At 43.6% G+C, this 24661-nt stretch overlaps 2 protein-coding genes across 2 annotated transcripts; both read left to right on the forward strand.

The window, feature by feature from the left end:
• Positions 1-1970: 1970 nt before the first annotated feature.
• Positions 1971-4595, forward strand: cryba1a (crystallin, beta A1a). Its single transcript, XM_072391736.1, has 5 exons — positions 1971-2500; positions 2663-2781; positions 3077-3218; positions 3376-3518; positions 4080-4595. Exons 1-5 carry the CDS (start codon positions 2462-2464, stop codon positions 4225-4227), a joined length of 591 nt encoding a protein of 196 aa, XP_072247837.1. The 5' UTR covers positions 1971-2461; the 3' UTR covers positions 4228-4595.
• A 671-nt stretch (positions 4596-5266) lies between these two features.
• Positions 5267-23173, forward strand: cpda (carboxypeptidase D, a). The gene is made up of 21 exons (XM_072392547.1): positions 5267-6074; positions 7377-7624; positions 11151-11293; positions 11367-11536; positions 11882-12258; positions 12381-12572; positions 13568-13735; positions 13963-14072; positions 14305-14407; positions 14835-14977; positions 15072-15241; positions 15363-15650; positions 15878-16073; positions 16324-16459; positions 16621-16767; positions 16963-17061; positions 17161-17225; positions 18180-18311; positions 18592-18777; positions 21109-21211; positions 21473-23173. The coding sequence occupies exons 1-21, from the start codon at positions 5425-5427 to the stop codon at positions 21697-21699; spliced, it is 4053 nt and encodes a 1350-aa protein (XP_072248648.1). The 5' UTR covers positions 5267-5424; the 3' UTR covers positions 21700-23173.
• The last annotated feature ends 1488 nt before the right edge of the window (positions 23174-24661 follow it).

Here is a 24661-nt window from a genome sequence, read left to right on the forward strand (position 1 = left end):
ACTGACTTGGTTAGAAGGGTGACAAATCCCAGCCAAGGTGATCGTAGTCACATCTACGCTCTTGTGAAAAGACTTGAGATTCATTCAGTGAAAGAAGAGCAGGAATAAAGTTGTCTTTCTGTAAGGCAACATCTGGCTAAACCTAATCAGGTAGTTCATACATGCATGTAAAACTATTGGAATCTAATTTTAAAAAGAGACTGCTCTAAGAGGTCACTAGCAGCATAAATACAATTTATGAGTTGTACCCTGAATCTGTTTGGAGCAGTTGTTGTGTACAATCTCAGAAATGAATACATCCATAAGATCAGGTGGGCAATAGGTACAGTGTAGGGGCTAATGTGACCACATGTCCTTGATCTATTGATTTATACCATCTATTTGTTGCATTGTTGCTTATTCTGCTGCGGTCTTAGCAACCAACAAATAACAACCTCCTCTAAAATTGCCATATTCTACAAGGAGCCCTCTGTTGCGTCCTCTAGTGGTACACAGTCAGTCATAGTTTGTTGCCAAAGTGAATGCAGCTTTTAAAAGCAAATGTGTGTGTGGTCCAAGCAGAGTTGAGAATGGGTGACACAAAGAACCGAAACACGAATAAATCAGTTTTATCGCCTTAATATGGCTAATATAAGACTATTCAACTCTTCAGAATTTTTCTCCCCACTGTCGCTGTGTGCTTGAAGAGAATTTTTATTTATTTATGGTGTAAACCTGGCACTGTATGAACAAAACTTACCTAAACTGAATTATCGCTTGACTTTAGAATCAAACACAGAGCTGTTCATGAGAGGATTTTCATGTAAGTGATGCTTATATCAGTTCAATGACGACAACCATACACCCCTTATTGCTTGGACACCTCTACAGAGACGGATTCTGTGTAATTTATTATCTTTTTGTTTTTTTGTTCATTTGTTTCTTTTGTTTTACTTTTTCCACTTTGAGATTTACTATCCAGACCCTTTTTGAATCTGAGCATCAGAGTGCCTCTTTTCTGGACTTCTTTAGTTTGCTTAGACAAAAACAATTTTACTACCTCAAATGACTGCTTTGCTCCTCATCGACCAAGGGTGTTAATTGTTTCCGACACCTGCTTTGAGACTGACACAGAAGCTTGTATAAATTAGCAATAGAATTCCAATTATATAAGACACATAATAGAGATACTTTTGCAACAATGTATGTGTATATTTTGTGTTAATAGCAGAGAAGGAAAAAAACACTGTGTATAACACGGTGAATTATCGTTGTGCACCTGTGTATGTGTGAATTCCTTTGTCGGCTGAGCCTGTGAATGCATGAACAGGTCGTTGTGTGTCTGTCCATGACGATGTGAGTGCACGACTGAGCATGTGTGCGTATAGGAGTGAGTGCAGAGGTGAAAGGACCAGAGATTTGGGGGTCAGTGGAGATGGACAGAGCAGAGATGGAGCGCAGCACGGCAAAGGAGGAACCTGGTTCAGTAAAATTGGTACAATACAAATCCAACTTTTCTTTGAAACCTTTTTGAGTCAAATATATTTTTGAATCCAGAGTATAAATCACCAGTTGGAGATCAAGAGGGACATTTTTTCAACCAAATTTCATTGTTTTACCTTCCACTTGAACTGCAAACGCTCTTCTCATTTTTGCACCAGAGCGAGTTGGAAGACTGTGATGATCTGTTTTCTGGATTAGGCTGTGCCAGGATATGGTCCGGCCCTCTGGGCACGGACCATTTGGTACTTGTGCTTATCTGCACTGGGCACCGTGCCCTCCGTCCAGTCCCAGTGCAGCTAGCTAAACCCCAGTAGCTCAGTGATGAACAATGGACTGGACCAGCAATGTGCTGACTCCTTCTCCGACCCACAGGCCCAGCTGCCTTACAGCACCAGCATGTATAAATAGGTCCGTTTGGTGCGGGGTCAGGACATCGTTTTTGTGGAGCCCCCTGTGAGCACTGATCAACTATTCTTTGGGGCCGGTCAGGTAAGCCATCCATCTCAACCGTCACCGTTCAGACCGCTGTGAGTTTACACTGTTGTGTCTTTTCTCTTGCGTCACTCTGCTGAGTCACATAAATGTAAAAACTGGGGGCAGGCCTGCATGTGCACAGCCATACTGAGCATGCACATAAGGCCCAAAGTAAAAAAAAAGTGGCTCCATCAAGTGCGAGCATGAAGTCGATTCTGAGGATCCCAAACGTGTACGAAATCACACGTGTGATTATTTCGATCAGGACTCCTTCCAGTCAGCAAACAAACTCTGATGCTAAAATATTAGGTGATGGATTATTCTACTGTTCAAAAAGACTTAAAGACGTGATGCAGTCTGTAAGATCATTCAAAACCTAACATGCCGCTTGCAGTAATGGTGAAAATAACAGCTTAAGTGCTTCATATTTTCATTCAGCCAGTGAACATTCACACGAACATGCTCTCTGCTCTGAAGGTGAATCAACACTGAGATACACAGTAGCATGGCTCTGAATAATCCCACCCCACTGGGACCATGGAAGGTGAGTTGGATGACTTGTGACGGATGATTAACAAAAGCAGATTACATTTCTGTAATTTCATCCTTGGCCTGAAATAATGTCAATGATGTGTGTGTTTGCGCACACATCAGCGGGTGCGTGCGACATGTGCATACTACATGTATGCATTTGTGTCCTCTTCAGATCACAGTTTATGACCAGGAGAACTTCCAGGGCAAGCGTCTGGAGTTTACCTCGGCCTGTCAGAACATCATGGAGTGTGGCGTTGACAACATTCGCTCCCTCAAGGTGGAGTGTGGATCGTAAGTGAGACAAAACGCTCTGCAGGAATCATCACCCACAAGGAGACAATACAAAGCTTGTCCTCATCTGTTTCTGTAGATAAAAAGATATCGGAGCTATACTGCGGACATGTATTCTAAAAACTGTATCTGTCACTGGTTAAAATCAGAAGCTTGCACCTGAAAAAGCTGATAACTGAACACACATTAGCAGCCATGTTTGTTCAAGTCAAGAAGGCTCAAACATCTTCCAGTCAAATATCCCAGTGATCCAGTAGTGCTGTGTAAAATGTAACTGTGTGCTTGTCGCTGACAGCTGGACAGGATACGAGCACTCCAGCTTCTGTGGACAGCAGTTTGTGCTGGAGAGAGGAGAGTATCCTCACTGGGAGTCGTGGAGCGGAAGCAACGCCTACCACATTGAGAGGATGATGTCCTTCCGGCCCATCTGCTCCGCTGTGTGTTTCTGTGCCTAAAAACAGTAGCATCTTCTTTCCCTCAGTCTGACTTCTCGCACACTCCTCGAAATTGATCATTTGATTTCAAGAACAAGGAAAAAAAAATGCAAATGAATATCTGGCGTTAATCAACTTTGTCCATCTCGTGCGCACACAGAACCACAAGGAGTCCAAGATGGTGTTGTTCGAGGGGGAGAACTTCATGGGACGCCAGTGGGAGATAAACGATGACTACCCCTCTCTGCAGGCCATGGGCTGGGGAAACAACGAGATTGGATCCATGCAAATTCAGAGTGGCGCGTAAGTCTGACGTGGCTAAATTATGACAGGCCTCTGACAAAGCTGGCATGAAGACAGAGGATTAGCGGCCTGTTGTATGATACGATCGCAAACTGGACGTACAGTCAATAAAACACAGGACAGCGTTGCTTTTAGATGTTTTTCGAATGCGTGGCGGTACACTAATGACTTTGCAAAAAAATTCCTCATCATGCAGCCAATGCTGGCAATTTGCAGCCCACCTCATGCAACACCAGATTACTTCCCCACCCTGCTGAAATCTGTGCATCTACCCATTTATTGCAACCTAAAGAATCGCCTTTAGATATCTTCTAACACGTTTCTGCTGTCATTGGTCTTTGTATGTAGTTAATTACAGCACCTTTATACCGTAAACAAGATATTTTAAACCTGACTTTACTGCTGTCAGATGTCAGCAGAGTTTCAAAGTGGTTTATTCATAGTCACCGCCTTCTCTTTGTGTTGTTTGAAGTTTGGTTATTTCATGTCTCACAGGCTACATTTCACCCTCTGTAGACACCCTAATGTTTTTTCTCACTGGTCACTTGTTTCCTCCTCCAGCTGGGTGTGCTACCAGTTTCCAGGTTACCGTGGTTACCAGTACATCATGGAATGTGATCGCCATGGCGGCGAGTACAAACATTACAGAGAGTGGGGCTCCCATGCTCAGTCCTTCCAGGTGCAGTCGCTGCGTCGGATCCAGCAATGAGACCGGCGGCCACCTCTCCCAGCCTCTCACTCTTTACCTCCTCCACATCCTCCTCCTCTTCCTCCCTTCACCCAGTCATTCCAGCGCCTACTGGTGCTTTAACAGCAATTTTGTTTTGTTCTGTTGCCAACTGTGAAAAAAAAAAGAAAGAAAATGATGGGATGAATTGAGGAATGAAAAAAAAACAGCCATCAAAGAGAAGCTCCTGACTGACGTCCCACAGAGGAAAGAAGAGGAGGAAGTCAAAGGGTCTCAAGGTGGCAACAGGGTGGTGGTGCCACTCAGAGTCACATACGTGGGTAACTATGGTGCTACCAGTGATCAATAAAGAAGGAATGGGCAACTTAAAATAAAAGACAAATACAAAAGTCTGCTGCTAAACTGAATGGTGCTGAGTTGTGATTTATTTCTTTCTTCCTTGAAAGCATGAGCAGCACAGTCTTTCTAACAGGCACTTAAATCAGCAACTAAAGTAAAACTTTTCAAATATGCACAAAAATGAGATGCATTGTGGCTACCTCGTTTGCACATGAGAGCCATTTTATAGAGGTACTCATGCTAAGTTTCATGATTCAGTTAAGTGTAGGACCGATCAGGAAACAGTAGACAAACATTAGAGTTACACCACTAATTATTTCTTAGCCGGACCTTTCTAAATGTTCTTCTTGTCTTGTGAAAATTTTCTTGTTTTTTTAAACTTTTTTCCCTGACCTCCACAATCACCCTTAACTACCATTATTACATTTGAGGCATTAAAAAGGTCAAGCTGGAAGCATTCCACTAGGTATTACTGTGATGGGGGATTTATCTGATCCACGGGTCGTGCTAATTTTCGTTGGGGATGCTCAAACTTTTGCAATTGCTTGTCGCTTTAACATACAGCACCTGCTCTGATAAATTATTCCCTGTTACATCGTAACGTTGTTGCTGCAGATAAATCTGACAAAACGCGGCGCTGAAAAAAATAAATGAACAAAGTTTAAGCTCGAACTCCTTCGGTCCACCTTAAAAAGTTGCGTCATCGAGGAGCTCCGCCCTTTTGAGGTGAACGGAAGTAGATGGAAGCAGGGTGACCAGAGTGGCTTTGACAGCGAAAACACATATGTTGTCGGGTAGCCAGGGCCAAAATTAATCGACTCTGGTGATTGTTCTTCGGTTCGAAAGTCCGAATGGTGTAGAAGTAGAAGATAAGTCAACATGGTACACATCTGTGAACGTCTCCTGACGGCGCTGAAACTACGAGTGTCACTTTTCGCCTTCCTCCTGGCTCTTGTTGTCTTTCTTGGCGATGCCAGGCTACACGGGACACGAAGCGTCGCCCCCTCGACGGAGGAAACGGTAGAAACTTACAGCAAATACTACAACTATGTTGAGCTAACCGCCCGTTTACAGTCATTAGCCCGGGAATACCCTCATATTGCGAACCTGTCGAGCATAGGTCGGTCTGTGGAGGGCAGGGAGCTCTGGGTGATGCGGATCACCGTGGACCCCAACAAAGACACAGCGGGGAAACCTAAATTTAAATACGTTGGGAACATGCACGGCGATGAAACCGTGTCCAGGCAGGTGTTGATTTACCTTGTGGAGTACCTGTTGACTAAATATGGGGAAGAACCGCGGATTACGGAGCTGGTGAACAGCACGGACATTTACATCATGCCCAGCATGAATCCTGATGGCTTTGAGAAGTCCATAGAAGGGGACTGCGCAGGCGAAGCCGGGGGTCGAAGCAATGCCAAAATTAAGGACTTGAACAGAAGCTTTCCTGACCAGTATGACGGGACCACTGCCAATTCAGATGACATCCCCGAAGTCATGGCTGTGATCAGATGGATCCTGGAGAATAAGTGAGTATTGCTCATCTCTGACACACACCAGCAGCCTTCAGTCTCTTACACATTAACCTGATCGTTCCTGTCAATGAGCGGATTTCTGCTGTCTCATATTTGTATTTGGGTGATGGAAGTGTGACTCAGTGTGTAATCAGTGACCTCTGTTCTAGGATATGATGACGGAATAAGTTTATTTCCATTTTTACGAGTGGTCCCAGCTTTTTGATCGAGAAAATGTAGCCTCAAACGAGCAATTTCAAGGCAATTGGCTTCTAGGAACTGATATTTTCTGACGATGCGTTCACCATTTCCCTCTTTATTTGGCTCACAGGGGTTAACAGACGTGATCCACAAGTCCCACATGTACCAGTGTACCTGTAGGCGATGCCATCATGGTGACAGAGGCTCACTTGGAAGAGCAGACTTCAACTCTTTCACCCACATAAATATATCAGTTAGGTTTCAGGACTGCTGTGCGAAAAGGAAATGTTCCTTGTAGCGACATTTCCTCTAGATCCGCCATCAGTTGAGTCCTTTCCGCATGAGGTTGGGTTTGCAAATATATTTTTTTTTAACACGTTATCTGCACAAAGATAATCAAACCGGCTTAGACGAATTGGAAGTCGCTGCAGAGCAGAACGGGTGCTTTCCACTGGAATTGTGGGCAAGTTTTCCGACGCGTTATCTGAAAAGCTGCGGAATTGTGATTTCAGAGCTGGTTCAGAGAGATGCGCGTGGTGTGGGGGCCAATCCTGTCAAAACTGACCCGCTGACATTTGATGAAAGGAAGACGCATCATGAACTAATGAACATGATCTAAAGCCCGGTGACCATGGAAGTTAAGAGTTCGAACACTTTAAAAAAAAAAGCTCTTTGGCGGGTTATATTGACAGCCCTGTATTTACTTGTAAGTCGTGATTTGTGTCTGATTAATTTGCCGACAGAGCCTGTTTCCATTGCCCTCATTCACCTTTACCTTCAGCTGATATGGCGAGCTTTATCTTGAGCTCCTTGCACCTAGTTTCTGCGCTCCTTGTAGCTGTTTTGAGGTCATATTGGATATTTTGCATGAAGACAGCTTCGTGGAAGTGCAAACACGAGGTGTTTGTTCTGCAGATGGGCGTACTTTCACTTTTTTTGTTTACTTGCGATCAGCAGTCAAAGCCATTAGATAATATGACAAAGCAGATTAAGTCTGAACGCCACTAATTATCTGACCAGTTAATTAGTCTCATTGCAACCGCTTCCCCGGAGGCTTGATCTGTAGCTAAGCTGTTCTTTAAGGCTGCCGCTAAAATCCACCCTGTCTCTCTCTAGGTTTGTGCTGTCGGGGAACCTGCACGGCGGCACCGTGGTCGCCAGTTACCCGTTCGACGACTCTGAGTCCCACCAGCGTCAAGGCTACTACAGCCAGTCGGAGGACGATGGTCTTTTCCGCTTCTTGGCCCTCGCCTATTCCCAGAAGCACCCTGTGATGAAGACCGGCGAGCCCAACTGTCCCGATACCCCCGATGAAGTTTTTAAAGATGGCATTACCAACGGGGCCAAGTGGTACGACGTGCCCGGTAAGGCGACCGAGTTTATCCGTTACGGCAAACGAATGCAGAATAATCTGTTTTTTTGGTGCGTTGCTTGGAAAGATCGCCGGCTCCTGGTTTGTGTGGTGTTAAGAGAGGAAAGGTTAAAAGCCTAGAATCCCACAGGCATCCTTTTCACTTTACATGTGAGAGATGACTGCCCACTTTAAAAAAAAAAATATTATTATTATTAATAACAGCTTTGATGGCACTGAACATCTGTAATCTGGAAGGCCTCAAAATGGTTTAGGGGTTGCACTGCTGTGGTCTCTGTCAGAGTTGGCATTTATCACAAAGCTGTTCATTACATGCGTCTGCCAAAGCCAGTGATTACTGACAGTATGGGAGCAGCTGACTCCTTAGTATAGGTGCTCACCTTGTGTGCCAGCATTTACGCCCCCTCTGCTCTTTAAATGTGTCTTTTTTACCTGTTAAACTAAATGCAGCCTGAGCTGTTTCTCTGTCGTCTGTACAATTCAGGTTCAGTGAGCAGGAACTTGATCAAAATACTGTCTGCCTTTGTTGGCTTTTCTATGGAATGAGTGTGTGTGTGTGTGTGTGTGTGTCTGTAGCCTACGGATACGGTGCCAATTTGCTCTTAAGATGTTTTAATTTCAGGTCAGGGCAGTGTGCCATTCGGTGACTCCTCGTGCATCAGAATAAATCGGCCTCGGTGACAATGCTTTCTCTTGATGAAACACCAGCTCCCCAGAACCGGCACCTTATGCTCTTATTCTTCAGTTCGCTTCTTTTGCAGGTTTTATAGATTTTTAGTGCGTCAGCTCCCTAATTTTATCAGTGTACTCTGTTGGGCAGGTGCCTCCTTTTTCCTCCCAAATTCTGATTGGGTTGTTCAAAACGTGACTTATCCAAGCAAATAATGTTTTAGCGAGCCTTTTTTAAAAAATTATTGTTATTTTCTAAATCAAATTGTATACTTCTGAGTTTGATCGTGCTTTAAACGGCCAGAAGTTTTGAAACAAATCAAAATGGATGATCGATATGTCCAAACTTTTGACTGGAAATGCCAGTGTGGCCACCATTTGGAGCAGCTGTTTTTGGAGAAACGGGCATTAAGCTGAAGTATTTAGTACCAGCATCGTCCGGATTTTTTGTAACATGTGAAATTGAGCTGACACAGAGTGTCGGGCTACTTTTTAAATGGTATATGCTGGTGTTGCAGGTCACCCTAAGCCTCTCACAATATTACCCGCCACATTATTTGTTCACCACTTGACTAACCGAAGCTGTGAATCTTTACCCCAACCTGTGGAACACAGGTCTCAAGTAGTGTTCAAATTCAAGACGTCTTTCAGCTGTTCTTTGTCATCAAAATAATAATAAGATTTTAGCTTCAGGCAGAGGTGGACCCGTGCTGTTAACATGATGAGCCGGTCTTTAAAGCTGTCGGCAGCAACCCTTTTTACCTCTTATGTAAGGGCAGAGATGGGTATCCAGAAAAGAGTAAAAACGCATGAATAGACGATGCTTTTATCTGTCTGACACGACCCAAACTGGACGAACGGCGGATGACGTAGTGTGACATAATGTCAGAAGGTGTTTATTGTTTGCGAGTCAGTGCTTGAAAAAAATGAGTCAGCGTAACGTGTTATCTTTACCCGTGATGTTTTGACGGTCTAATCTTGGTTCATGTAACTTTCAGCTTGAAACTAAGCTCTGCGTTGTTGAAAGGGTCCATCCTCACCTGCGTTTTAAAGCTTTTCTCCTCGCTTTTTCTTCACTTTGTAACGGCATAATGCCTTTTTTTTTTGTGCAATTTGTTCATGTAATTCAGTCCAACTGGTTCACATGATAATGGGTCATTTGCTGAGAGCTGCTTGCTTAGGTTGTTGTGATGAGGAACCACAAGACGACGAGGTCCAGAGTATGATTTTCCCGTATGGAAATACCGTCGCGCTGCAGAGCGATAACCTGAGTGCTGCCGGTTAGCCGTAGCCATGTTTTGCATTTTACAAACAGCTGACAGCCGTGTGACAGCTTTACCTGCTTTGCCCTGCCGTGTGTTTGACTGAGCGGAAGGACTTTGTCGTATTGAAATCAAACGCTCAACCCCCTGAAATCATTTCACGTTCAGCTACTGACTCTGGCTTTGGATACATTGTCTGTCCAGTGGTTTCCTGCTAAGCTCAGGACGTGTGGCTGGATTTGGAACATAAACAGGATGTTTAAATTTAGGGCTGCTGTTGTCTGCCCACGTGTTGGCCCGGCTCTTTGCTTGCAGGATGTTTCCTTTTGAAGTGATTTTGTTTTAATAAGAGCTGTACCTGCCAGAGAAGACAACTGAACGCAGAGCTGCTGGTGTTTTCTTATCACTAACAGGTGATGTATTATGCTTGGTTTGGTTGACATAGAGCTCGCTGTCACTACAGCACTCGAGGACAACTTCTCCCTTATTTGACTTGAATCCAAAATGTTTCCTCAGGAGACTTGTGGAACACTGTCTCAAAACAGGCTTTTCTGCCACAATAACGCCGTTGTCATCAAAAACACCTGTTTGTCTCAGGTTCCGCACGAGCCTCACATTAGCTTGCTACTGTGGCTTTGTGTATGGCCGTCTGTATCTTGGGTTTCGCTGTCCACCGTGGAGGGAGGCCGGCGCAGCATCTCACCAAGGAAACGTTTTTATGTAACGTTTTTAATTTGTCGAAATCAACACAAGCTTCTAGAGTCCAAATCTACTTCGGCATATACGGGACACTGAGGTTTTTTGACCCAAGACACAAAAAAAGACTGAAGAACAAAAAAAAGGGGGAACTTAGTAATGGCCAGAGTGAACAGGAAGAATGATCACGGCAAATGAAGCCTGTGGTCGAAGTGACATTTCTGTGAGGTCTTGTCATCAGACAGGCAGATGAGTGTTGTCTGGTGCTATCTGATATCTGGAGACTGTCAGGGGGATATAATCACATTCGCACTATATAATGCAGACTGTTTGTTTTGTTTTTTGGTGTTTTCCCTCTGGCTAGAGACCGTCACTTTGCTGAAGTTATTTGTCAGTGTTTGCCGTCTGCGCACTTTCACGCCGACTGTTAAAAAAGTGACAAAGAGTAGCTGTTTGGTTTGGGTCCTGCAGCCAGCCAGCCGGCATGTAGTCATGGGAACCCTCCAGCCAGGGAGCCTGTGACTACTCGCTGTTGCTCCATAGGGATGACCTGATCAGCAGGCTCCTCTCCAGTGTGTGTGCTTCTGTTTGCTTTACCAGGGAGCTTGGTGGCTGGCAAACGGCAGATGTCATGGCCTGCTGCCACACTAAATAGTCTCTTTAAGCAAAAAAAGGGACAAAGACAGCCTCAAGCCCTTCCAGAAATCGACTCTTTCCCTGCTAATGAACAAGCCCGGAGTCTGTGGGGTCATTTTAAGGAAGCATCAGATCAATCCCTAGATTTAAGATAATTCCCCCTCGATGTATAATTAAACACTCTTGAATGAAAAGACAGATGAGCTGGGCCGTTTCTAACATGCATTGTGTTTACATTGCTGGCTTGTTATCCAGGAGGAATGCAGGACTACAACTACCTCCATGGAAACTGTCTGGAAATCACCATGGAGCTGAGCTGCTGCAAATATCCTCCTGCTGCCGAGCTCCACAAGGAATGGGATCTGAACAGGGAATCCCTTCTAGCCTACATGGAAAAGGTAGAGCTTGCAACAAACAATTAAATAAAGTTATCGCCACAACAAGTACGAAACCCGTCTCCTTGTCTCCCAGGTGCACATAGGTGTTCGTGGTTTTGTGAGGGATGCAATCAGTGGAGCGGCCCTCAGCGACGTCAGCATTGTGGTAGCAGGCATTCGCCACAACCTGACCACTGCAAAACACGGGGACTACTACCGCCTTCTGCTCCCAGGAACGTACAATATCACAGCTGTGGCTCCAGGGTGAGTCCTGCTAATGCTTCACACAGGTGGATTTTAACAAAAAGAAGTCATTCATTGAAGGACAAGCTCAAGTGACGGTCATATATCAAACTGCGGGCACTCGTGACAGCACGATGGGCTCAAAGTTCGTTGCGGTTTTTTTTTTTTTACCCTTTGAATTGTTATGTTAACCTGGTTCTTCCAGGCTGTTGCATAAAACCATCTTAAATCCCATGTTTCTGCACAGATTGGAGTGTTGTTCCAAAGAAATATATAACATCACTTACTTCCTCTTAGAGTTACAAAGTAACTTGTTGCTGAGTTTAGAAGGAAGCTCCGAATAATTGTCTTTGTTTCTAAATGCAGGTACCTGCCAACGACATTCAACGGCGTTCAGGTCGTTGAGGGCAAAGCCACAGAGCTTAATTTTACCCTGCCGCCTGCGGTCAGTAAGGGGCTAGGAAGCATCTCTCTGACTACAACCTCTGTGCCGTCCACCAATGATTCAAACTTTTCCACCACAAACTCTTCTAACTCCACCCGGAACGTCCCTCCACCTGTGCACCAGCCCATCCAGCCGCAGGAGTTTCGCCACCACAACTATGCTGACATGGAGCTGTTTTTACGCAAGTACAGCAGCGAGTTCCCCTCCATAGCCCACCTTTACTCTATCGGCCCCTCCGTGGAGCATCGTGAGCTCTACGTCATGGTCATCTCAGACAACCCAGAGGTTCATGAGCATGGTAAGTTTTAGGAGGCAGTTTATTTTATTTTTTGCACATATTGAACACTGTGCCTTTAAAAAAAAAAACAAAAAAACAACAACAACAAAGAGATTTGAATTCTGCGTGTTTCTCTCTGCCAGGTGAGCCGGAATTTAAGTACGTGGCCAACATGCACGGCAATGAAGTGGTGGGTCGAGAGTTATTGCTCAACCTCATTGAGTATCTGTGCCGTAACTATGGTACCGACCCGGAGGTCACTCAGTTGGTCAACAACACGCGCATTCACATCATGCCCTCCATGAATCCTGACGGCTACGAGGTAGCCACTGAAGGTGAGGGACGAGGACACGGCCGAACGATGTCAAGTTTTTAGAGACTTACTTCGCATAACGCCTAACGTTAAAAGATGCCTTTTTAATAAGCAGGTCAAGCAGGTATTAGACGTATTGCTTTCGGCTACAGGAGCAAAGGTGTAACGTTGCAGGTCTTGGGTAGTAACTTGATCGTTTGACTAACTGCTCCCTGAGTGCATGTTGCTGCTATCAAATGTACAGCCTTTGTAAGTGAAAGGGAGCTTCAAACCGACCTGACGGCTTTCAGGCTTAAAGGGTGCTTTAAGATTTGTGAAATTGCTATATTTCTAGATGGATATGACCCACAATGCCCTAAATCCCAAAAGAACACAAGACAACATACAGGGTATCCGTGGGGTATTAAAAAGGTCTTAAATTCGACTTGTTGAAACCTGCAGAGACCCTGATGTAATTAGACAAAACACTACACTCAGTGTGAGCTCCATTCATGAGCTTCAGATGTTTTTACAGCATTTCAACTGGGTCCAGGTCAAGAGTTTGGCATGGCCATTCCATAACATGAACTTTATTCCTCTCTCTGAGCGTGGCTTGGTGCCGTCGTCTCGCTGCATGAGCACTTTTCTTCTCGAGATTCCATTCACAGACAAAAGGCCAGACATTTTTACCCCCAAAATCCACTGCTTTGATAAAAAATTCGGGATTTCTTCAAGTAATTCCGCAGCGAAAACAGACTCGAACCACGATGCCATTGTTCCCACCTTGTCAGTAGTTATCATTAGGTTGATGGGTTCAGTTAATTTCCATTAAAAGAAAATCCACCATGTATTTAAAAAAAAAAAAAAAAAGGCATGTTAGTTTTAGTTTATCTGTCAGGTTTCTTAGCACCTCCTCTGTCTGCTAACGTCTCATGTCTTAAGGAGGTGGAGCCGAGGCTTTTTACTTCCTCAAGCAGGAACATGCTGTGGTTACAGACACACACAGATGGCTGATCGCTTGACTTTGCTTCCTTATAGGCGATGTGAAGGGCTACAGAGGGCGGAACAACAGCAAGGATTTTGATCTGAACCGCAACTTTCCAGACCAGTTTTTCCCCACTGCTGAGCCCAGACAGCCAGAGACTGTGGCTGTAATGAACTGGCTGAAGAGCATCCCTTTTGTTCTGTCAGCCAACCTCCACGGAGGTACGGCCTCATTTTGAACTTTTAGCTCAAAACACTCCAGTCTTTCATCGTCACGGCCTTCATTTGATCAACTTGTATTCATGACTTATTCATTGCTGCTGAAAGAAATTCACAAGCTTTGACGTTTATACCCACCGTTTACAGCAAATGAGCCACACTGAAACGTATTTTCACCACGCATTCAGAAGTCTCTCTGCCCCGTCTCATCTTTTTTTTGTGGAATTCAGGTTCTCTGGTGGTCAACTACCCTTTTGATGATGACAAAGATGGATTTAGTCGTTACAGCAAGTCGCCTGATGATGAAGTCTTTAAGCAGGTGTCAAGGGCCTACTCACAGGTAACTGGACACCGTCGCTATGGGATTTTTTTCAGGCTTTAAAAAAAAAAGAAGATGTTTTTAACAGTTAAAAAATGTCTGCTGACTGCTTTATTTCTTGTTTGAGAACAAACTGTGGCGCCGAAGTGCCGCTGGCTGCTTGAGTCTTTTTTTTTTTTGTGGTTTAATCTGAGGAGAGGCAGTGTTTCAAACTTGCCTACAATGGCACCCATTGTTTGTGGTTTGTGTTCAGGAGAATCCTCTGATGCACAAAGGGCACCCTTGTGAGGACCTGTACCCTGAGGAGTATTTTGAGGATGGCATCACCAATGGTGCCCAGTGGTACACTGTTCCTGGTATGTCTGCATCTTTGGCCAAAAACACCCCTTTTTTCTTCATCATTTGAAAATGATGCCTGGCTTTACAGTGTAATGCCTTGATAGATGTTATAATAAATAAACAGATTATATAGACATATTTCACAGTTTGTTGACGGCTGGTTGGAAGCTCACACAGTGTCATTCAAGCCGGCCGCAGTCTAAAGGATATCCTTCTTCACCATCTGTTTTATTGTTGATGGGACCTTTGCTAAATGGTCAAGCTGCTGTTTTGTGCAAAAACTGGAAACTCACTAGAAAAATGTTTACTGAAAAAAAGTGGCAAATAGTATAAATGAATTAGTAAGAAGGTATTTCTGCATTGGCTTCACTTTTTGCCAAATTGACCTAAACTGTCTAGATTTAATATTGGAGGTGGGTGTTAAAGGAGCCCCTTTTTCCCCAGGTGGGATGCAGGACTGGAATTACATCAACACCAACTGTTTTGAGGTGACAATTGAACTGGGCTGCGTCAAGTACCCGTTGGCCAAGGAGCTACCAAAATACTGGGAGCAAAACCGGCGAGCCTTGCTTCAGTTTATACACCAGGTAGCAAACTCATATGAATGTCTACTTAATGCAGAACTCTTCTTCACTTTCACTCAGGTTCGAATGTATTCCTATTTATTTGGGTTTTCTGTAGGTTCACACTGGAGTAAAGGGAATAGTTTCTGACATTGAGGATGGCACGGGGATTCCTAACGCCACCATTAGTGTGGAGGGGATAGACCACAGCATCACTACAGCTCATACTGGAGACTACTGGAGACTGCTGGTCCCGGGGACTTACTCTGTCACTGCCTCTGCCCATGGGTAATGCTTGGTTTTCTGAAGGTTGAACACACACAGACTGTGACATAAAGCTCCCCGTATCTCTGTGTCCTATATTTCCAGTGCCACTAACGTCAGTTAACCTTCACTGTTGCCTTCGCAGTTATAAACCAGTGACGATCTACGCCACAGTCTCAAAGGATCGAGCCGAGATAGTGGACTTCAGGCTGACTCGTTTAAACTCGAACAGCCCTGGCCAGCCTAATGTCCTGCACCCATCTGAGAGAGAGCTCCAGAGCTTAATCAAAGAGCTGTCTCTGGACCAGGGTTTGGAACAGCTAGTCAGGAACACAGCCACTGACAACAGCTTTCGATACCGACGGCCTAAAGAGCTGTCGGGCTTCTTGAGAGGCCTCACGCTTAACTTTCCCCAAATTACATTTTTACACAGGTAGGCGGATTTTATATTTCTCAAAGCCTTATGTTAACTAGTCAGGGTAGTTTTGCTTTGACGTCATATCTGCATACCTCTGCCAAATGCCAGTGTTATTAAGTTGGTTACAGCAAGTTATTTAGAGGTTTCCTATCCTCAGGAAGGCTTTATGCTGCTTTGCCTTGAAATATTACTGTAGTTCTGACTTGTATTCTGGTTTCTTTTCTCCTTTGTTCTGTGTTCAGTTTGGGCCAGAGTGTGGAGTTCAGAACCATTTGGGCTCTGGAAATTACCAACAAACCAGCAGAAGCCGAACCATCAGAGCCAAAGATCCGCTTTGTGGCAGGGATCCATGGCAACGCCCCAGTGGGTACAGAGCTGCTGCTGGAGTTTGCTGCCTTCCTGTGCATCAACTATGGCAAAAACCCTGCCATCACCAAGGTGAGGCTCGGGCTTCCTCCGGTATCCAAGCAGTGACATCCTAAACAGTGGTTTAGAAACTATTTTGAGCATTCTGAAGCTTAATTGTTTTTCTTTTGACATTTAGATTAATTTGCGAGAACAGTGGAGATGGACTGGAGGCATTTTTGCCCCAACCAGATCTCTCTTAACCATATATTTGTGTTACATTGACATTTTGCAAGGATAATTGCATTGTTGGTAACTGCTCCCACTCCTTTTTCTTCTTCAGCTGATCAACGAGACCCGGATTTTCATTGTGCCGTCTGTCAACCCCGATGGACGAGAACAGGCTGTCGAGAAGCAGTGCACGTCCACCCGGGGTCTGACCAATACCAATGGCAGGGATCTGGACAAAGACTTCTTCGGTCAGTTGTACTCGTTTTGTTTGTGTGTGTGTGTTTTCTTTTTCAGACTATAATTGTCAAAGAATGATTATAGATGTAAAAACAGTTACGAGAAGAAGAAACCGAAATACACAAACGTAGACTCAATTTTTACTTTAACACCTATTTTCTGCTTTTAACAGGCAATGCGTCACAACGTGTGTCGGAGCCTCAACCGGAGACCAGAGCGATGATGAACTTTATCCTAAACAAAGGCTTCACTCTGTCTGTAGCCCTGGACGGAGGCTCCCTTGTAGTGACCTACCCTTATGACAAGCCTGTCCAGACGGGTAACAGCACCATTTACAGATTTACAGATGATGCTGTATTTGCACATACAGTTTTCTTTTCTTTTTTTGTTTTAGAAGTGTATTAGAAGTGATTACTCATTAGAGAGAAGACTAATCCAGATCCAGCCTTTTTTTTAAATTTATTTAAATCTTTTTTTTTAACAATCACTCGGTCACTAATTCTATGTTTTTCAGTTGAAAATGAGGAGACGGTGAAGTACCTGGCAACCGTGTATGCCAACAACCACCCCAAGATGCACCTGGGGGACACGGGATGTCCCAGTAATGGGCAAGGTACAACGTTTGAGTTCTATAATTGCCTGTCAGGTCTGTCACAGATGTCAGCCGTTGAGAAAATCCCCATTATTAATGGCTTACTTTTCTGATGCGCAGTCAGCAACATCCCAGGTGGAGTTATGAGGGCAGCAGAGAGACAAAGTCACTTGGGGAGTATGAAGGTAAGCCTTTCCACCCTGTTCCCATGGAAGGTATTAAATAGGTTTCAAAGACACCATTTTATTGGGCAAAGATTTTCAGTGAAGATGATGATTTGGCAGCATGTTTAAAGGAGACATTGCAATTAGTTTTAAGGCGTGGAGTGAGGCACTCGACTTCTCTGCCTCTCTTTTTGCTGAGGTCTGTGCTAAAGTTTTAAGCTGTCTTAAGTTGCACTCAGCAGCTCTTGAAGCATTCTGAAGAGGAGAGAATAAGTGTCTCACTTGAGAGCCAATATTAGTCCAAAGGGCAAACAAACTCCTCCACACACCCCAAACCTAAAGAGATAATACTTCTTATTTTCAAATACTTACATCTCCCTCATCTTCAGTTTGAGCGCAGACGGCCGGTACTGATGATTCTTTTAGAGTTTTACACACCGTGTCCTGAATTCCAAACTTATGTAGTAATTCCTAAATCCAACTTGGATTTGGATTTCCTAACCAGTGGCTGAGAGCCATTAGCTCATTTCTCTCTTAGGTTAGGTGAACTATTGCAGATGAAAATTTGCTGTTAACGTGTTTGAGCTGAAGAGTTTAAACGTCCCAATTTCAAAGTACAGAGAATGCATCACGATTTGGACTTTAAGTTGGGAGGATATGATGAAGCAGTGCAGTTCTATTCTCAGCTGAGAGTGTCATGTATGTTTCCTCCTCAAATCTGAATGACATATTTTTAGAGCAAGGGGTCCTAAACAAAGTATGGAGGTTGTATTTTTTCCTGAGTTTTCAAGTTTCTAGTGACTTCAGACACCCAAATGTATGCTTTCAAGTACGGAAAAGATTTTTTTCTATGTCCCTTTCAAGAGTTTTTTTAAATTCTTACTGTTTGAACAAATTAAACGAGGAGTCAGGAACTTTCTTTTTTTTTTTTCGGGTATTTTCTCACGTGACCTTTTATTGCCACACACTTTCCAGGACTTCAGTATGGACTTTGGCCACTGTCCAGAAATCACAGTGTATACTGGCTGCTGTCTGTTCCCTGCTGTTGATCAGCTGTCCGCACTCTGGGCCGAGAACAAGAAGGCTCTCCTCGGCATGCTGGTAGAGGTATGATGCAAGATTTAATCAGCATAACAAGAACAGGTTTAGCATTGCCACACTGTTGTAAGAAACACAATGGATATTCAAAGATTTCAGATGTAGACTGTTCTAGGTCTACTTCCTTCATACTTTTAGTTTGGCATTCTGCCCTGTGATTTTCTGATTTTACAAGACACTCCTGATGTTGTTGTACATTCTATGGGATTGCAAAATGCCTGCATTTCACAAACTTGCTACAGTGACTTTTCTTTTTTTCATTCTTCTTCTCCATTTTCACTCCATCCAGGTGCATAAGGGGGTGCGAGGAGTGGTGAGGGACAAAAGTGGAAAACCAATCGCTGGTGCGACAATTGTACTGAACAGAGGGGTGAGAGTGTTTACTTCTGAAGGCGGGTACTTCCATGCTTTTCTCGCCCCTGGGAACCACAACATCGAAGCCATCGCTGATGGGTACCAACAGCAACATCAAAAGGTACGCAGTCGTTTAACGTGCCGTGCGTTGCGTTGGCTTGAGTCGTGTGCTTTGAGGCAAGTTCAACCCAGCCAGGGTTTCCTTGTGTCGGTCGGCTCGGAAAAACTTCAACCTCCGCTCAGAGGTGACGGATACTGTGACGATGTTCAGGCTTGCCTGCTCAGAAATGCAGCTCCGACACGTTCCATGATAACCAGGAGTTATTGGCCATATGAAATTGATTGAATTATACAGGTCTAATTTGTTTTCTAATCTGTGTTAGATCTGATTACAGCAGTATGGAACGGACTACGTTTTCCAGGTGGTTTAACCTGAGACTTGAAACTGCTCAGGACAAAAAAACCAAAAGGGTACATATCTGTGAGGAGTGTAACTTTACTGTTTTGCAAGTACTATTTGGGTAGCCTGTCGGATCTTCACTTTTGAGACAGAATATAATGATGAAAGTGCTATTCAAAGGAAAGAGATAATCAGAACATGCGTCTGAAAAACAAGGCAGAGCTAGGACTGTGCTTTTAAAGCCCCTTTTGTGTAGGATTTAGTGAATTTTTACTGGCAAAGTTGCAGAGTTAAACCCCCATCACTCCCTTCCCCCTCGAAACATGTTTGGAAAAGAAGGTTTTAACAACATGCAGTTCTGTTGTTCAAGTGGAGATCTACTCGGTGCACAAGGTATCAGCAGCTGATGCTCGCAAAAACAGCCAAGCACCTTTGACTCTTTACCTACTGACAGATTATCCCACTTCAGAATGAGCAGATTTGGGTTTCATAGTTCCCAACAGTTTGATATTATGCAGCTTTTCAAAAGATAAACCTCATTCCAAAACTTCAAATGTTCCATCTTTCATTTAGACTCAGCAAGGGAAACACAAACTGGCAACATAAACACAAAGTAAGCACAATTATGTCATAGAAAGTCTTTGGAGGAACATTACCACGGTTCCCCTTTACAGTCTATGTCTGTGTAAGGTGTAGGGCGAAGCACGCAAAATCTCTCGGTCACCTCCAGCTTTCCGTTAGGACGCTCTGAAATCTGAAGGGTGGGGTAGGCCAGCTCTCTGAACAGATGCTCCTTGATGGTGAAGCCGAGCTCCAGGCTGTAGGGTGTGAGCTTTCCACAAGGTCTAAAGAGGAGGGGATCCACCACTGAGTGATATGTCTGCTGGTAGTCTGGAACTGTGAAGCCATGGATCGTCAGATCACCGCCGGAGGCCCCCTCCTTGTCCCTCTCCTCGTCCCTCATGGCTTCTGTGCCGCGTTGCAGATCTGAGGGATCTGGAAGAACAGCAGCGTTCCTTATGTACCGCTCATCCAGGGGTTTCTGGGGGTCTCCTTCTTTTTGCTCGCACATTAGGTCCAAATCACAAGTTGGAGCCAACATGTATTTCCTCTCCTTAATGGTCTCCCCATACTTTTTGGGACATCTAATACTCTGTCTTAAGTCATACGGACGCATCTTATACGTCTGGAAATAGGAAGGGAAATCAGCTTGAGTAAATTCTGAAGCCTTCGCAGGTTCTTGTTATCAGAGAACAACACAAAACTGTTGTGATATTTAAAAAGAAAAAGTAACACTTACTATTTGTCAAAGAGTCTTTTGGTTTATGCTCAAAGCAATTTACTCTATCAGTTTGGAAACCATGTGGTTAGAACTCTTAAGTCTGACTTTCTCATCATTAACGCTGCCTTTTAAATGGCGGCAAATGAGACGGAGCTGCCTTGCTATGAAGAATAATCAAGCAAACAACAGAAAAATTAATCCTCAGTCTTGTCATTTACCTCTTAGCTGAATAATTGGATTGCTATGAGCCTGCACAAATTTTAGACATACAGAAGACAGACGTGCACCAGATTGAACTAAGCAGTCACACCTGCAAGTGAGAGTTGCCAATTAGATGATTGACAACCGGTCTTGTGAAAGCAGCTTTAAAAGGCTCATTCGGAGGAAAAGTCAGGACAGATAAGATGTGTGCAAACTTGCAGGGTTTTTTTTTCTGGGTTTTTGCATTAAAACTAATAATAAAACAAAATAAAAAAAAAAAAAAGTGAAAATCCCCTCCATTATTTATTCATTTGTTTTGGTATTTTTTGCCTTAGTTATTTGAATTATTTTACAGGAACGATGACACAATAGTCAAACTGTTTGTGAAATTCTGGAAACTAATGTTTTAGCCTTAACTGATGTGAACACAGCTTTCGGTATTAGGAAGAAAAACCCAAATAAGTAGAGAAAAACGGACGGCTTCTTATGTCGCCGTCTATTAATCAACTGTTTTGGGTTTTTTTTCTAAAAAAGAAAAAAGACATCAAACGTGTTTTTACATGTTCCAGGTTGTGGTGTCTTCTTGTGAAGCGGCAAGATCCATCATCGTTGAGTTTGACATGGACAACAGCATCTTTGGGTTGCCCCGACAGTTTGTTGTGGCCAGTGCAGGTAAGCTGCTGTGAGAACACCGTAGACATGTTGTCTGTGTTCAGGATGGAAGCTGTATTGGATTATTGTAATTTCATGTTATGTTTCAGTTAATTCTGTTCTGTTGACTGGGACCATCTGTCTCACTGTCTGTTATTTTGTATTTCTATATCTTCAGAGTAGCCTATTATTGCTCCTAATAAGGAGTGTACATGATACTCTGAGCAAAAACAAAACCGTCACACACGATCAAACGTTGTGTATTTCTCTCCCTCCTTGCAGCAGCCTCCATGACGGCCTTGGTAGTGACGGCGTGCATCATCTGGTGTGTGTGCGCAGCCAAGTCTAATCATCAGAAAGATGGCTTCCATCGCTTGCGACAGCACCGCGACGATTACGACGATGAGATACGGCTCACCTCTATGGGCTCCAAGAAGTCTCTGCTCGCCCACGAGTTTCAGGACGAAAGCGAGAGCGAAGAGGAGACGTTGTATGCCAACAAGATCTGAGGAATGTTGTACCAGTTTGGGTCAAACCGCTGAGCAACAAGGAACAGAATGAACTGGAACGAGCAGCTTCTCTGTCTTTCTTTCCAAGAGTGATGAAGACACTTTTTGTTCCACCATCAGGTTCTTCGGACTCGGCCCCGGTCACTCCGTTGTCAGAGTTACTAAATGAACAAATCTGGCTGGTGTTTAGCACGAGGGGTTCACGCTTGTTTTTTCTGCCGCAGCTCTATTTTACTGGCCAGACGGAGGGAAGAAGATAATAAAAAAAATTTAAAAAAGGAGGCGAATTAAGAGGTTCGGTCCACTGTTGTCCTCATCCACCCTTTATATCAGCCTTTTTTTTTTTTGTTTCCGAGCCATTCAAGAATATTCTTAGTCCACCACCTGTCCTGCCTGGCTTAGGGAACAAGCCAAAAAGTCCAAATGAACTTTTTTTTAGTAGATGTGCAATTGTTTCTGGATGTAAGTGCTTTATCTCCCATAATCTCCCCCTGGTATCTGTCATCCCCACGGATTTATTTCAATATTGCCTCAAGTTAGGAAATTAAAACTGATTTTGTTTCTTTTGTTCAGCTTCACTGATAAGTCCGAGCCTTTGGGAGACAGGATCCAGCATCGTGCCTTGGCTGTCTTATGTGACCGAAAGTGGCATTTTAAATAGTTAATAGTCCACGCTGTAGTTTGATCCATCCTATACTCAGGGGGCACAGAAAGAAAGGACTGCTGAATCCAAGTGTTGCACTGTTTCTGCACAGGTGACTTTAGGCTTACTGACTTGGGTTCAGCAGTTTTGTGTTGTTTTTTTTTTTTGCAGTAAGTCGATCGTTGGTGTGTAAATCTGGGAGCAAGCTTCCAAAAAGCATCAGGGAGAATCTGTTACCAGGTTTGAATACAACCCTGCTTAGTTGGTGGAGAGTGCTGCATGGTCACTTGCACTAAATGGAAAGCAAGGACCGTCCTATATCGTTGGCAAAGAGAAGAAGTTTAAAAAAAAAACTTTCCAAATGTGTTCATCGTCAAAAGAATGTTTCGATTTCCTTTGTTTTAATATTGTTATAGAATGATTTGTACGTGGAAAATTACTGCCGACTGCCATGTCACATTAGGTTTGTGCCCTCTTTTTAACCACAGGAATGTCTGAAATCTGCCACTATGAAGCGTATCTAAAGGTCGTGTGCTGAAGACCATTTTCCACACCTATGATAAAACAGCTGGGCTATAATGCAAATCTTAATCCAGATGGGACCTGAGGGAAATGTAGTGCAGTATTTGTTTTTGTTTTTTTTAAAGGAAAAATCAGTCCCCGGGTGCAATGACAGTCCAGCCATTTTGGAAGGTTTTCCAGTGATGGGGAAGCTATAGAGAGATATTTTTCTTTGGTAATCATGTGCTCAAAATGGCACAGAATTCCATTACAACCACCAAAATAATGATGAATGAATGAAATTTGCTTGCCATCAGAATCCGTAACAACGACACATAAAAGATACTCCTGGAAATGAAATGAGAATTTTTCGCAGAGCTGTCGTGCATCTTTCGATGTGGGAGTTTGATGCATGGTTTCTAAGCAATACACACTCGTTCTCTGAAGAGTTTGCCCTGGTTTCCAGCTATTTTGAACATACGTGTCCTGACATCTGTGCAGGGAGATGGATTTGTAAATTATTTTTCTTATACTGTGTCTATGAAGCCTGTGTGTGTGTGTGTGTGTGTGTGTGTGTGTGTGTGTGTGTGTGTGTGTGTGTGTGTGTGTGTGTGTGTGTGTGTGTGTGTGTGTGTGTGTGTGTGTGTGTGTGTGTGTGTGTGTGTGTGTGTGTGTGTGTGTGTGTGTGTGTGTGTGTGTGTGTGTGTGTGTGTGTGTGTGTGTGTGTGTGTGTGTGTGTGTGTGTGTGTGTGTGTGTGTGTGTGTGAGAGAGAGAGAGAGAGAGCGAGCTTTTGAAAGCTGAGTGTGTGTCACTATGTTGGTGTGAGGATTTTACATAAACTGGATAAATCGGCTGTATATATTGTTTGCCAATTGTAAATGGGTGGGGAGTGCACTTCATGTTTACCGTATAGTCACGTCGGAACAATTCAAAAGAGCCTCTGTGTGATCCTGACATGCTAAAGTGCACAAAACAAGGAAATAAAAAAACCTCTCACAGCACATCTCGCCTTTGTGTGGCTTTTTTCCGAGGGCCTTCCGTTACTGTCTCACAAGACAAAAAAAAAATAAGACGGTCACAAGACAGTAACTGAAGCGGACCTCCCAGCAGTGAAGGAGAAAATTGTATAGAAAAGTAAATAACCGAGCATGACTTTAAACTTGTATTTCAAGTTTGGAGTTGGCGTGTGTAAATAACTAAGATCCTCCATATATTTGGGAATTCAGTTTCAGCGACACGTGGACTGAGTTGCACAAGTTTCAGAAATGGCTGGGATTACCATTCTACTTGCTTTTTTATTTTTCCCTTGAACCAGCAGTTTCATTTAGTGAATGTTTGTGTTTCTAAAATTGTAAATAATGTTTATGTTTACTGTGTTTTAGTCAAATCCCATCAAACTGACACAGTAAACATGAGCTCCTCTAGCATGATGTGAGCTGAAAAACCTGTCCTCTAGATATTCTAAATAACTTGACTAACTGGGACAGTGAGCATCTGTGACTCACAAAGTCAGGTGGGTAATCGTTTGAATCTTGAATGTTGTGGAGTGCTATGAAAGAACAATTAGTTCACCACAGTAAGAAATGTCCCCATGATATCAGGATATTGTTAGATAAACAACGAACACAAAGGAACTGTTCTTCAGCTTGGAACATTTTATTATTATCAGCATATTTGAAAACAGTCATCACACTTACAAGCTCACACACACAGTAGCATTGAAATATGAAGCCGTTCAATTATAGTTTCATCATAGAATTAAAAGGATGACTCTTGTAATTGTCTAATCTATAATAATACTTTTTAATATGAGGTTT

Source organism: Leuresthes tenuis, unplaced genomic scaffold (genome assembly GCF_036924035.1).
Source record: "Leuresthes tenuis unplaced genomic scaffold, fLeuTen1.0.hap1 SCAF_9, whole genome shotgun sequence".
In the NCBI taxonomy this organism is placed as follows: domain Eukaryota; kingdom Metazoa; phylum Chordata; class Actinopteri; order Atheriniformes; family Atherinopsidae; genus Leuresthes; species Leuresthes tenuis.

Coding starts and splice junctions, on each gene's coding strand:
- cryba1a (XM_072391736.1), top strand. CDS start 2,462: ATGGCTCTGAATAATCCCACCCCACTGGGACCATGGAAG. Junction 2,501..2,662: donor CCCCACTGGGACCATGGAAG/GTGAGTTGGATG, acceptor TGTCCTCTTCAG/ATCACAGTTTATGACCAGGA. Junction 2,782..3,076: donor CTCAAGGTGGAGTGTGGATC/GTAAGTGAGACA, acceptor TGTCGCTGACAG/CTGGACAGGATACGAGCACT.
- cpda (XM_072392547.1), top strand. CDS start 5,425: ATGGTACACATCTGTGAACGTCTCCTGACGGCGCTGAAACTACGAGTG. Junction 16,460..16,620: donor TCTGGACAAAGACTTCTTCG/GTCAGTTGTACT, acceptor TGCTTTTAACAG/GCAATGCGTCACAACGTGTG. Junction 21,212..21,472: donor GTTTGTTGTGGCCAGTGCAG/GTAAGCTGCTGT, acceptor CCCTCCTTGCAG/CAGCCTCCATGACGGCCTTG.